This window comes from Cyprinus carpio, chromosome B18 (genome assembly GCF_018340385.1).
Source record: "Cyprinus carpio isolate SPL01 chromosome B18, ASM1834038v1, whole genome shotgun sequence".
Lineage (NCBI taxonomy): Eukaryota > Metazoa > Chordata > Actinopteri > Cypriniformes > Cyprinidae > Cyprinus > Cyprinus carpio.
Window position 1 is genome coordinate 20,693,266 of NC_056614.1, and position 13,195 is coordinate 20,706,460.

General features: G+C 35.7%; 3 protein-coding genes across 7 annotated transcripts in view; 2 read left to right on the forward strand and 1 right to left on the reverse strand.

Annotated features, from left to right (window-relative positions):
* The window catches only part of LOC109110177 (SLIT-ROBO Rho GTPase-activating protein 1-like), a 95,905-nt gene extending 92,834 nt beyond the window's left edge, over positions 1-3,071 (forward strand). For 2 of the 3 annotated variants that reach the window (XM_042744304.1, XM_042744303.1), the window contains exon 23: positions 294-3,071. In XM_042744304.1, the coding sequence (XP_042600238.1) occupies positions 294-680 (387 nt within the window). In that variant the 3' untranslated portion in view covers positions 681-3,071. The remainder of the gene's footprint in view (positions 1-293) is intronic. The other variant, XM_042744305.1, reaches the window with a different exon arrangement.
* A 1,437-nt stretch (positions 3,072-4,508) lies between these two features.
* LOC109109213 (protein mono-ADP-ribosyltransferase PARP12-like) lies at positions 4,509-11,982 on the forward strand. 2 transcript variants are annotated; one of them, XM_042744309.1, is made up of 12 exons: positions 4,509-4,952; positions 5,710-5,845; positions 6,222-6,486; positions 6,633-6,743; positions 8,555-8,687; positions 9,118-9,301; positions 9,464-9,584; positions 9,794-9,890; positions 9,987-10,074; positions 10,340-10,470; positions 10,924-11,075; positions 11,202-11,982. In XM_042744309.1, the coding sequence occupies exons 1-12, from the start codon at positions 4,642-4,644 to the stop codon at positions 11,456-11,458; spliced, it is 1,986 nt and encodes a 661-aa protein (XP_042600243.1). In that variant the 5' UTR covers positions 4,509-4,641; the 3' UTR covers positions 11,459-11,982. The 2 variants fall into 2 exon arrangements, with proteins under 2 accessions (XP_042600243.1, XP_042600242.1); XM_042744308.1 differs by having other exon boundaries at positions 4,511-4,952; positions 6,630-6,743.
* A 585-nt stretch (positions 11,983-12,567) lies between these two features.
* Positions 12,568-13,195, reverse strand: part of LOC109109211 (thromboxane-A synthase-like) — a 56,756-nt gene continuing 56,128 nt past the window's right edge. For both annotated transcript variants that reach the window (XM_042744311.1, XM_042744310.1), the window contains exon 14: positions 12,568-13,152. In XM_042744311.1, the coding sequence (XP_042600245.1) occupies positions 13,057-13,152 (96 nt within the window). In that variant the 3' untranslated portion in view covers positions 12,568-13,056. The remainder of the gene's footprint in view (positions 13,153-13,195) is intronic.

Sequence of the window (13,195 nt, forward strand, 5' to 3'; positions counted from 1 at the left end):
TTAAAAAGATGATTTTTATTGAGTTCCTATCTACTGTAGCCCCTCCCCCAATCTCCTTTAATAACTCCCCACTGGTTTCACATTTTCAGTGTCTCTTTAATAACGGTCTCATGCATTGTTTCACTTATACATCAGCTTTGTTTAATACTAACAATCTGACCATTTCATGAACACATATTTGATCTCAGTAGACGTGATTCATCATGTTGTCTGCTTGTATTGTCTTTTGTTGGACGTTTATTGTTATAATTCTGACCTGCTACATGCTCTAATTCTCTGTCTCTTTCTTGTAGGACATAGAGGAGACGATGAACACTGCTCTAAATGAGCTGAAGGAGCTCGAACGGCAGAGTTCTGCGAAACACGCCCCTGACGTGGTGCTGGACACCCTGGAGCAGATGAAGAACGCTCCCACACCGGCCAGCTCCACCGAGTCCCTGAGCCAACTCCACGGCCTCCTGCTGCGGCCCGCCGTCACGGAGCCGCCCATGCGCCGCAGCACCAGCTCCTCCAGCGATACCATGAGCACCTTCAAGCCCGCAGTGGCCCCGCGCATGGGGGTGCAGCTCAAGCCACCCGCCCTGCGGCCCAAACCCATGGTGGCCATACCCAAGACGGGAGCGGCGCAGCATCCGGCGGCCCCTCCACAGGATCCACTGGACAAATCCTGCACCATGTGATTCATTGAGGGGGAAACATTTAGGGACAAAGAGGACCACCACGGCTGTCAGAGCCAGATTTATAGTGGAATTTATTGCCAATGAAAATAGTTCTTCATTTTTGCAACATTTCTTTCAGAGAGTGGACTAAAGCAAATATAGATAACTAAAGATACTAGAAATACGTTACTGTGGTTAATGAGGTGATGGTAGTTAGTGTGTATACAATTCCAACACTATTAAAGGGATTATTATTAATAAACTAGAATAACATCGGTCACTAAGCATGGTTCTGAGGAAGAGTAGAGTTAGTTAAACAGGTGTTTACAATTTCGGAGAGTTACATTTTCTCCCTGTTTAGTCGATTCCAATGAATATTTTTAGATATTTTAGACACCTGCAACTAACAGAAAGCAGTTTATTTGTTTTCAAATACTGTTTGCATGCTTGTCCGACACCTTGTTTTTTCCCGCAATACTCTGTGTGAATAGATTAAGGAGTTGTGACAATGATATTAAAGAAAGCAACAAATCACTACAGCTTCCTGCGGTATGTTGTTATGGTGACTTTTTCTATATCAGTAGTTTACATCCACTAGAAAAACTGCTAAATGTGAATAATACAGAAACTAAGCAGGGTCTTTGGTTTCTCTGTTTACAGCATTAGGATTGTGGGAAATGTGTCTCTTTACATCTCAGAGTGATTTCTAGTCTGGACTCTTTGTGGAATGTTGACGTTGGAAACGCACTGCCATATAAGGGCATGTGATGTCACATCTTGTGCCCGTCCTGATTGGCTGTCGGTGTTAACATTAAAGTTGTATCAGCAAGGCTTTACTTTGAATATTATATTTTTGATAGTAATATTTGAATATATGCCTAGGGAGTTTGCATAAACCACATCCGCTTACGTTAAAGAAACATCTTCCTAGTTTGTTTTTTTGATTTCTTATTTAGAAATGTATATAAATGTACATCCACTTTTTTTTTTTTTTTGTCTTTATCTTCATTACTTTCTCCCAGGAACCAACTGCTCTCTATAAACAATATTTTTGTAGTATCTGCTTAATTAGATGTAATCTGTGAATAGTCAAGTCTAGCTGCCAAAAAAGTAAAGTTCAAGCGCTGCTTAGAGATCGATGTGGATAGGCAACAACAATCTTTTCCTTGTCAGCTTAGCTGTCTAAAACGCTCGGCTTGGTTCTATCCTATAAGCATGAACGATAATCCTTTTACAGTAGTTGTCATATGCAAGTACTTTTCTAGAAACTTTTGAGGCAATATTTCTTGTTGGTTCACCAAACAAGGGAATGATGCCAATAGCCATGGACTCAGAGACTGTTACTGCAGTGCTATCGTGGGATAGTGCTGTTTCTTATGTGTGCTTGAGGCCCATTAACCCTTCGTAATAATGTCACACACAGCACCGCACCCAAATTAAATGTCACGCAAGGTACCCAAAGATAAAGAGTTATGTACAGCATCAGTCACTCCCGTGTATTTGCACTTCAAAATGAAAGATCTGGGATTTTGTATGCAGTATATCAATCTGACGTTATCTGTGCATTGACATTCACATTATTATGACAGTTTAACAATAGCTAAGCGTGTGTGTGTGTGTATTTATATATATTATACAACAGTTTATTCATATTTAGGTAGGATATGCTATGAAATGTGTTTGGGTGATGTCACGAAATAGTCTATCATTGATGATTAGCATCATTCTTTTTAAGATTGTGACTAGTTTCAAACTAAAGAAGAAACCCAATATAAGTTATAGGTACTTAAGTACAGTTTTTTATTAGTATTGTTTTATTCAGTTGCATTTGAAAAGAGAATTTTGAATTTTGAAGAGTGAAACTGTACGTAACTTTAAGAAAATTAAAAGCAATGCCTGTTTTTAAACATGTAATTATAAGGAGCATACTAAAGATTTCTATTGAACGATATCACAAACAATTTTTATTTTCTATGATTTTTTTTTAAGAGTGTACATTATATGTAAGCCTTAAGAAATGTTCTCTTGGCAAAACTACACACAGTAGCAGAAACTCTGTACTTAATTCCTGTTATATCAGTGTGTCCATGTACATCTCTGTACTATGTACTTGTGAAAGTGCCTTTAAAAACTGTTTTAGAGGAACTTCATCCAAACGTCCTCTGTGCTGTGGCATTCTTATTTCAGATCCAGTATAATAAGTTGCTAGGGATTACAGTAAATAAATTATTACTAACGTTGTTCTGTTTATTAAGTTGTAAGAATGATCAAATAATAAAGATACTGCTTATCCATTGTGACATTGCACTTTTATGTGAGACTGTATATTTGGCATGTAACATCCTAACAAGTTGTAGAGCTTTTGGGGGACTGCGCAGTCTTTCTAATAAAGAATATAGTTTGGTCAGTTCACGAAGGTGTTGGCTTGTGTCTCCTCCTCAGACCGTGTTGTTTTGAGAATGGTAAGATTGTATGCGATGAGATGAAGTCTTCACCATGTGATGCTTTCTCTGTAGCTTGAGATGTAAAAACAAAGACAGCAACTTCATGAATTCCCTGTCTGGGTTAGATTATTTCCCAAGTGTCATAGCTAATGAGGAAGGAGCATCAGAGCATTAAAAAAAACTATATCTGTTGAAAAATGATTGCTCCAAAAAACCTTTGTTATGGCTTCTTTAACCCTTCCATTGAAGATACACCTTAGCATTTATTTGAAATCAACCTGACAGTCAGCAAAATGTTCTATACTGTATAACCTTGTGTCAATAACTGACTTATTAATAATATAATAATCAGATTGTACTTTTAATCACACTTCTTGTGTTATAATTTCATGCTCATATTTTGTTCAACTTTTAATTTTGTGGGCAGGCCCCAATCCCTCTCTTCTTTTTATGACTTCTTGTTCTTGTCATTGTTCTTCTTTTTGTTATCAATTACCAAACACTATAATACAACTGAGAGAGGAAATAAGGGAGAGAGAAATAAAAACAAAACATAATTTCCCCATTATCTGGTCTGAAATAGACTTGGTATCATAATGGACTTGGTAATCCCAGTTAAAATTATATATATACATATATACATATACATATACATATATATACATATATACATATACATACATATACATATATACATATACATATACATATATATACACATATACATATACATACATATACACACACATATATATATATATATATATACACACATATATATATATATATATTACATACATATATATATATATATACATATATACATATATACATACACACACATACATATATATATATATATATATATATACACACATACATACATATACACACACACATATACATATATACATACACATACATATACATACATATACATATATATACATATATATATTGCAATTGAAAGAAGGAAAATTATTTACGTCAGGACTAAACCTAAGTCCGACTGTCTATATGTGATAGGCCACGACTGCCAAACAAGTGGTTAAAATCAGTATTATGTAACAGATTTTTAATTTAATTTTATTTAATTTTATTATTAATGAGGTGCTTTTTCTCACAGAATCTTCAAATTCCACCCCCTTAAATTTGTCAGTATATCGATGGTGGCAACTAATTTAATATTAATTATGTGAAATGAAAGAGGCTGTGAGAGATGACTTGAAAGCAGAAAGGAAATAGTTTGTTTGGGGCAACGGTCAAGGGTATTTAAAAAACAAAACAAAAAAATAAAATTGACCAACGAGTTTTTGCATAAGTACTAAGAACATTTAAAATCACAACATTTATAAAAAATAACATCCACATTTAAACCAATCCGGCTGCCGTGGTGGTCTATTTCATGGTTTCCTCGAGATGCAGGCAGGAGAGGGCGCCAAAGACCAGCATCCGTTTCGCTTTCGTTTCCGTTTAAATGCCCCAAACCATCGGTTCAACTCAGGAAAAGGGAAAACGACTTACTGTCTTCTACGAAAATGAACATCGTATCTAGACACATATTCACCTTTATCTGCAAACACGAGGGCTGCACGGACTATGGTAAAGTCGAGAGGGATTTGCGGCTGAGTATCACGGTGGCGGATCAGGTTTTGTCTCAGGTGCTCGATGATCATCAGAGGTTTGTTATAGTTCATGATGAAGACTCGAATCCCAGAAGCTCCATACCAGACAGAGACAGTCTGATCTTAGCCAAAACCTCACTGCGACTGTGTAAACATGACAAATGTTCCGGATGTGAAGACCTGCACCTGTGCAGGTACTTTGTGTGTGGAAATTGCAGATTTGGGTAAGTAAACTTTGAGTTCCATCTTAGACCATTTGTTATAAATATTATGAAAGACTGTCATTTAGCATTTCATTAAGAACAATAAGGTATTGGAAGTCTTTTTTTTTTGGGTCATTTATTCCTTGTAACTATCTAGCTTTTGTGTTTATGTCAGTACTAGGCCTTGTTTGTTTACTAGTAAGAGATTCAGTAGCGACAATGTAACTAGTCTAATATTAACACTGTTCCAAGTGACCATCATTGTTAGTTATGACATTGCAAATTTTGTCACTGAATTTTAGTATTCCATTTGTTGCTGGTGACTATCTCAGTTTCACTAGTAACTATTCATTAAGTCAGCTTGTAACTACTCCGAAATTTACTTGGATGTATTCCAGTTTTCTCAGTACACGCTAGTACTGACATTTTAGTCTTACTAGTAAGATTTTAAATTAAACTATGAGCCATTTAATTAGTTATAAAAGGGCATTTGCAGCTAGTATGATGAGAAATGTTACCAGCATCAACACTGTTTAACTAAATAGGTACTAATATTTAGTTTAAGAACGAGTAAAATCAGAAGAGGTGCCAGCAATAATTGTAATACAGTGTACATACTAAATATACTCTGTTAATAATTAATATTTACACAGTGGTTGCTTAGTTGGATACAATTACAGCTGGTTGAAAATGATACAATTATATAAAAACTCTGATGATTCTATGATCTGTGTATGATAGAACATACAATTTAATTTTCATTATTTGTCATTTGTAGGATAAAGTGCAAAAATTCCCATGACTTGAAATCAGCACATAATTCAGACCTCCTGGAGAAACATGATCTTCAAGGCCTTGCGCATGGAGAGTTGTTTCAACTTCTGCTTCAGAACGACCCCTCGTTACTTCCAGAGGTCAATATCTATTAAACAGGTTTGCTAGTTATCTCATGATTCATTCAGACGACTCTTGGAAAGTCATGTCAGACTCTGGCCAGCATTTGAAGCTGACTTTAAAACATCTAGATTGTATAAACATTAACTTTTCACCCACATAAGCATGTCTCACTCTGCATTAGAAGGGAAGTATTTGAAGAAGCTGCTAAGAGTTTTTGTGTGTTTAACCACTTCTGCAACCTGTGTCAATTATTTGAATTTTTTAAGAAAAAGTTCACCCAAGCATTTTTGGGTGAACTATTCCTTTAATATAATAAACTTCTTATAATGTGTAATGTAATTTGTACATTATACAATGTGTGACTTCTGACATTGTGATGTGTCTGCTGTCTAGGTGTGCTTCCACTACAACAAGGGAAATGGCGAATATGGCAGCTGTAAATATAAGACATCCTGCACCAACCTGCACCTCTGCCTGCACTTCCTGCAGGACGACTGTAAGTTTGGTGCAGCTTGCAAAAGGGCCCACTGCTTCGATGCAAATGCTCAGAAAATCCTGAATGCCCGAGGACTCAGTCCAGAAAACATGCGAAAACTCCACAGGCTTTACAAGGCCAAGTTACTGATTGCTTCTTCAGCTTTCAAGAAGAGTGAGACAGGTGAATGAAAAAAAATGGGGCACTGATTCAGTTTGTTTTGTAATTTAGCACATTATTGAACAAAACAGCTGTAGATTACTGCTGTGCTTGTGTTTTTTTTTTCTCCTCCATGTCTCCTTTCATTCTGTTTTCTATCTGAACAGTAGCTCTACCTGCAGTGAAAGGACGCACCAGACACAAATCCGGTAGCTCCACCAGTGAAGCGGATCACAATGAAATCTGTCTCTTTTTCATACGCACTGGATGTAGTTTCAAAGGTGATGTCATTGTATAAGCACATATCCTTAATGCAAAAAAGAGGTTCTCAACCTTGTGATTCATAATAGAAAATACATGTATGGTGTATTTATAAATATATATTAATCAACATGAAAGAGGTCATATGATGCTTTTTTTTTAAGATCATTATTTTGTGTATTTGGAGTAACAGAATATGTTGACATGCTTTAATAATCAAAAAACACATTGTTTTTCAAATACTGTACATTATTGTTGGTCCTCTATGCCCCGCCTCTCTCAAGCGCGTCGTTTTCTACAAAGTGCCTCCTTCTGACAAGCGCAGTCTGCTCTGATTGGCCAACTGACCCAGTGCATTGTGATTGGCCAAACACGACAAGCACTCGTCGGAAATGTAACGCCCCTTTCCATAATCGCAAGCTTTTTCTTTCAAAATAAATGTAAAGACAGTTAGTAATGTCTTTAGTTTTACGATCAGTTCAAGCTGAAAGGAGAACGGAGTCGTGTGACAGACACAGTGATGAAGCTCGTATCTGTTTGCACAGTACACAAGCCACGGAAGGTTAAGACAGCTGACTCCACTGTGTGACCCTGTCTCTCGCTCACACACACACACACACACACACACACACACGACACGCAAAACTTTGCATTTGAACAGTCAATAGCAAATACTTTAATAATGAAACATACTTACAATAGCTGATTCAGAAGTGCCTGATTGTCGTAACAAAGTCAGAATTACCTCCTCTCCTAGGTTCACGAAACGGTCATCCATAAAATGCGTTGCTGTTCTGTTGTAAGTAATCTTAAAACTTCTTAAATGCATGTACTTTCGGAAGGCCAAATAAAGTGCTTTTGCTTTCACCTAGAAACACACAGCATCTCCCTGACGGCTGCTTCAACACTAACTGCAGTTACTGAAACCACGCCTTCTTTCGTTGTGTGAACTTTTGGGCGGCATTACGCAAATATTTCCACTTAGTGACATAGAGATGTGGGGGCGTGTTTGAATGAGCATTTTAGGGGGGCGTCGCAGATTCTTAACTTTGATAAAGAATGTCTCTTTGGATTTGAGACTTTAGTCTTTGCAACTTTACAGATCTTCTTTATGCACCAAAAGCTACACTCCAAAGAGAATGGAAAAACTGAAATCGCATCATATGACCCCTTTAACATACTATGCTGTGAGCCTAATTTTATAGTTTTATAGTATATATATATAGATTATACAGGTTATTTTGTGCTTAAAATACATGAAATACACCAGCTGGCAACCTGAGTTTGAAGGTCTTTTCCTGATTCTGTTCCCCTCTCTCTACTTGCTTCCTGTCCTCCTCGCTCACTGTTCTGTCTAATGAAGGCAAATATTCCCCAAAAGTAATAACTTACAAAATATATCTGAAATGTACGCTGTAATGTGACCTGAATGGAAAAGTGAACTCACAAATGGTAAATATGAACTGGTATCAAAACAGCTGGTACCATTTTCAAGCATTGTTCATGTTCATGTAAAATATGTGACTTGAAATGAAATAAATGTTAACAGAAATAAAATAAACCTTAAAATTATTAGATAAAATTATATTTGTATTCAAATTAAAGTGAAAATATAAAATCTATATCTAATAATCTAATAAAACTACAATAGTATATCAGTTATACTAAAGTACTGTAACACAGCTTAATTCTGTTACAGGAGGGCATGGAGGCACAATAACTATGGTATCTAAAAATGCGACCAACAATGGTTGAGAACCCCTTTAAGTTAAGCAAGAAATATTTGTTTAAGAGTGTTTTCTTTACCATCCCATTATTTATGTTCCTCTAGACAAGTGTGTCCGTTTTCACCACCATCTACCCTATAAATGGCAGATATTCCAGAAGGATGGGATTACGTGGGGAGACTTGCCAAATGAAGAGGAGATTGAGAAGGCATACTGCAGTCCAGCTAATGTTTTGTGGTATAACTACTCATATATATACTCAGTGGTATTTTAATGGGTTTTCAGATAGCATTCATATTTCAAATCTATCATTCCATCACACCCCAGTTACCGATTCCACTGCAGAAATGCACTGACAGCTGTGATTTATCAATTCTGTGATAGCAAGTGTCCAGTTACTGGGAAAAAAATTCAGCTGTCATATTCAGCTGGTCATGTGATCTCAATATGTCTTCATGTAAATTAAAATGCTTTTATTGGGTTATTGATGTGACGTGAGTGTACATGATTTTAAACTTTTTGTATTTGTATCTTTAAATGCAAAACAACTTTATTAAGGGAAAAAAAACATTTAGTGCACAATTAAATATTGTATTGTTATTATATTGTGGCTTGTCTTGCCTTTTTAACACTGTTTTCCTCTCCTGTTGTGTTCTCCATGTTGCAGTATTACTGAGAGCAGCACAGGGCACCAAGTAGTGGACTTTATGTCAATGACATGTGGAGTGTCTGACGTGCGTCGGCTGTCCACAGCGTCTTCTGTTACTAAACCCCCTCACTTCATTCTGACCACTGAATGGATCTGGTACTGGAGGAATGACAAAGGAGGTTGGACAGAGTATGGCAAAGGGGTCAGTGACACATTTTCAGCATAATACCTCTCAGAAGCAATTCTAGAACCTGAGTTTGAAAAATCATCTGTGATGTTACATTATACCAAAAATTAAAAAAAAAAAAATAAATCAGTTAGCTTTTAACTACATTTCACCACAGTCATTGTTTAAATCTTACAGGAAGATTCTAAACTCGTGGCGTCAGTCACTTCAGAAGGTCTTGAGAAACAGTACCTGGCTGATAATGAAAAGGAAATCTCATTCACTTCACAGAACCATCAATACATCCTCAAATTTAAAGGTACTTAACGGTGTTATTACTGTTAACTAAAACATTTTTTTTCTTTTGTGAAACAGATGAAAAACTTAAATGAACATTAGAAATGTTGCTTTTGCAACATTAAACAAAATATATATATATATTTTTTTTATTATTAAAACTAAAATAAAAAGCTAAATAGAAAAAAAACAACGTCAAAAGCGCATAACATTATGGCAAATCATTTTCAGAGATGTGCCAGCAAAATCTGAAGTACAAAACTGAAAGAGACGTTAGAAGGAGACCACGTTTTGTTTCTGCCCAAGATGTCAAGAGCAAAATCAAAGGGTATGATACACTGTAGCATTTGTCCATTATATGCACACATATTAAACAGGATTTATTAGTTGTTCAGTGCACTTTAGTGTATTGTGTTTTAATTAGAAGTGAGTCTCCAGACAGCTCAGCATCTTCTTCTGTGGAAGTTCCACCTTACTGGGACAAAGGAGCTCTTGATAACTTCACCTACAAGGTACATAATCCAGTCACACTGAGTACAGGGAGGACTAGTAGTTATTAAGTACTTTGGAAATCAATTCTCTACTGTGCTTAGGGTTATAGATGAAGATCAATACTTCTACTCTTACTGTTTAGCAGTTTATCCAAAGCGACTTACACATGAGGAACATCACTAAGTTTATTAGTTTGTAGGAAAGCATCAGGCACCAACAGTCATCTGTACCATACCAGTACTGAATTTCTGAAACGAAACCGGTTTGTTTCCTGACTTTCCTCAGACTGTTCCTCTACAAAGCTCTTCCAAGGAATACCAAAGGGTGAGCTCAATGTTTAGTAGAACCCTGCCAAGAAGCATCATTCACAGCATTGAAAGAGTGCAGAATCTCTCTCTCTGGAGGGTCTTTCATTGGTACGTTTGTTCATATTTCACTACTAGAAAAACAACAACAGCATGACTTTACTGGAAGAAAGTTTATTTGCATAAAGCCGTTACATACAGTACTTCAGCTATACTATGCATCTTTTTTTGATCTTCAGACAAATGATGCTAGAGCGTTTGTCAGAACTAACTTGACTTTTCTGAGCCATTCTAGTGAGTGTATGACTATGAACTCACAGTATTTAATTATAAATACATTATATAAAATGTATTATGCAAACATAAAATAATGTATTTTTTAATAGTACTATTATTTATAAGTCTGGTTTAAATACACTTAATACATAAATACACTTTGTATAATGTACAATGTACACTTATTAATAAATATTTACATTTTTAGCAGATAATTATTGTTAGTATTTTGAATATGGTACACTATTTATTGATCTGATGAATCCATTATACCATGTTTTTTCCTAGGCAAAAAGAACAGATGAATAAGAGAAATGGAGGGGGTGCAGTTGACCAGCGTTACCTTTTCCATGGTACAGATGAGTCTCTCATAGCAGCAATTTGTGAGCAAAACTTTGACTGGAGGATCTGTGGAAGTCACGGGACACTTTACGGAAAAGGTATTTACATACAGTATTTACATATATGTATAACAGATCTTTTCATGCAGGCTACAATCATTATTATTGAATGCTTTCCCAAACATTGGACATTTTTGAATGTGATTATTCATTTATTGTTTACAGGCAGCTATTTTGCCAGAGATGCTTCATACTCTGACAGATATGCAAAATCCAGGAATGGCAAGACCAAGAAGATGTTTGTGGCACTGGTGCTGGTGGGAAACTTCACAAGGGGTAACAATACTTTAGTCCGTCCTCCACAGAAACCCAACAGTCAAAGCTCTTATGACAGCTGTGTTGACAATGAGACTAACCCAGCCATTTTTGTTGTGTTTGAGAAATTCCAGATCTATCCTGAGTACATCATTGAATACTCTTAAAATGTATAGTAAAGGTCTCCTTGTCTTCATATTTCTTGAAAGTCCTGTTACACATACGATTTATGTTAACACCACTAAACATAACCAAAATCTACAACTCTTGGCTATCTTCTTTCAAGTGAAATTTGTAGGGATTACGTAATGGGTAACAGTGTGTTATCATAATTAATTTTACTAATAAATCCTCTGTGACACACTCCACTGTGCAGTAAAAATGGTAAATACAAAACAGCAGGATTTTATGTAGAGGTCTTTATGTATTAATTGCAGTGACTGTATTTCCTTGTTTTCTATGGCTCTGAATTGTATAGCCAAAAGCTTTCCACTAACTACTGTATCAATCAATAAATAATCCATTTTATTGCACTAGATAAAAACGCACTATGAAAAGTATATGATTTAGTTACAGTTGTATGAATACTGAGCATTACTCATGCCCATTTAGATTTTTATGTAATTCATGTTTAATGTATTTTAATGTTGAATGAGGTAGATGGAATTAAAGTACTGATGCTGTTACAAAATATTGTTTTCATTATTGTAAAAAAAATAGAAAAGATGCAAAAGTTTTCATTATTGTAAAAAAAATAGAAAAGATAACATTTTTTCTGTTTTTTTCTGAAAAGATAACAAAAGTTTCTGAGTGAACTATCCCTTTAAATACATATCAGTCTTTCAGCTGGTATTTGACTTTGAACTTTTGCTTACTGTTTTCACCCGTCACATTCCTGGACCTTTGGGAAAAGGCTGATATGCAAAGTACAGCACAGCTACCTGTATAAACAATACCGTTTGACAAACAACTAGGAACGATTTGCAGCACTTAATACCCAAAACAAAATCACAGATCACAGACACAGACGAAAGGAAGCAGGACATTAACCAGGAAATCACATTTATTGTAAATTCTCTAGTCCCTGTGACCTCTAGTAGTTAAACTGAGAAGTGAAGTCTTGGAAAACTCAAAGAATTGTTCTTCTGTTAATCAAACCTCTAAAAGCTCTGTGGTTTAAAGCTTCCGAATTCGTAACATTTATACATTCCTTTGATGTGTGAATCTAAGATGCTTGATATCAAATGAAATGTTTAATTGAAGATGACTACATATATTCTGACTGATAAACCATTTATTAAGTAATACTTTTGATTTCAAATCATTTAGAGTTTATACAGTTCATGTCCTGAGTAAACGATCACATTGCAGCACAATCTGTACACCCAAACCTTACAAATCACATCATTCAGAACTTCATTGCAACTTAATGTAATATAAAATTTGTCAAATAATCATCGTAAGTTCAAATATCTCGCTGGCAATAAGGTAAGACGTGTCCAATCCCAGTTCCTTCTATCAAATCATTTACATCTGATTATCTTCCATATAATTGGTTGTATTACATTAAAGGTCTTACATTTCATTGGCTTCAGTAACAAAATGTGCATATGTGCTGATAGTCATCTGGGTGGTTTCTTATAGTAATGATGATTACTCTATGTTGCTGAATAAGGGTGAATAAGAGTTTAGATTTCTAAATAATTTGATTAGAATTGATTAGAATTGATTAGAATCAGACTGTCCAGCTGACACCTAAAATCTATCAGGACTCATCCTCAAAATTCTCCCTCTTGGTGATTTTGACCAAAATACCATTCTTGGGTCCGAGGGTAGTGTGCGACTTCAACTCCAGAGGAACCTGTGTGACATAAATAGAAAATATAGACTGCATCTCAGGAAAC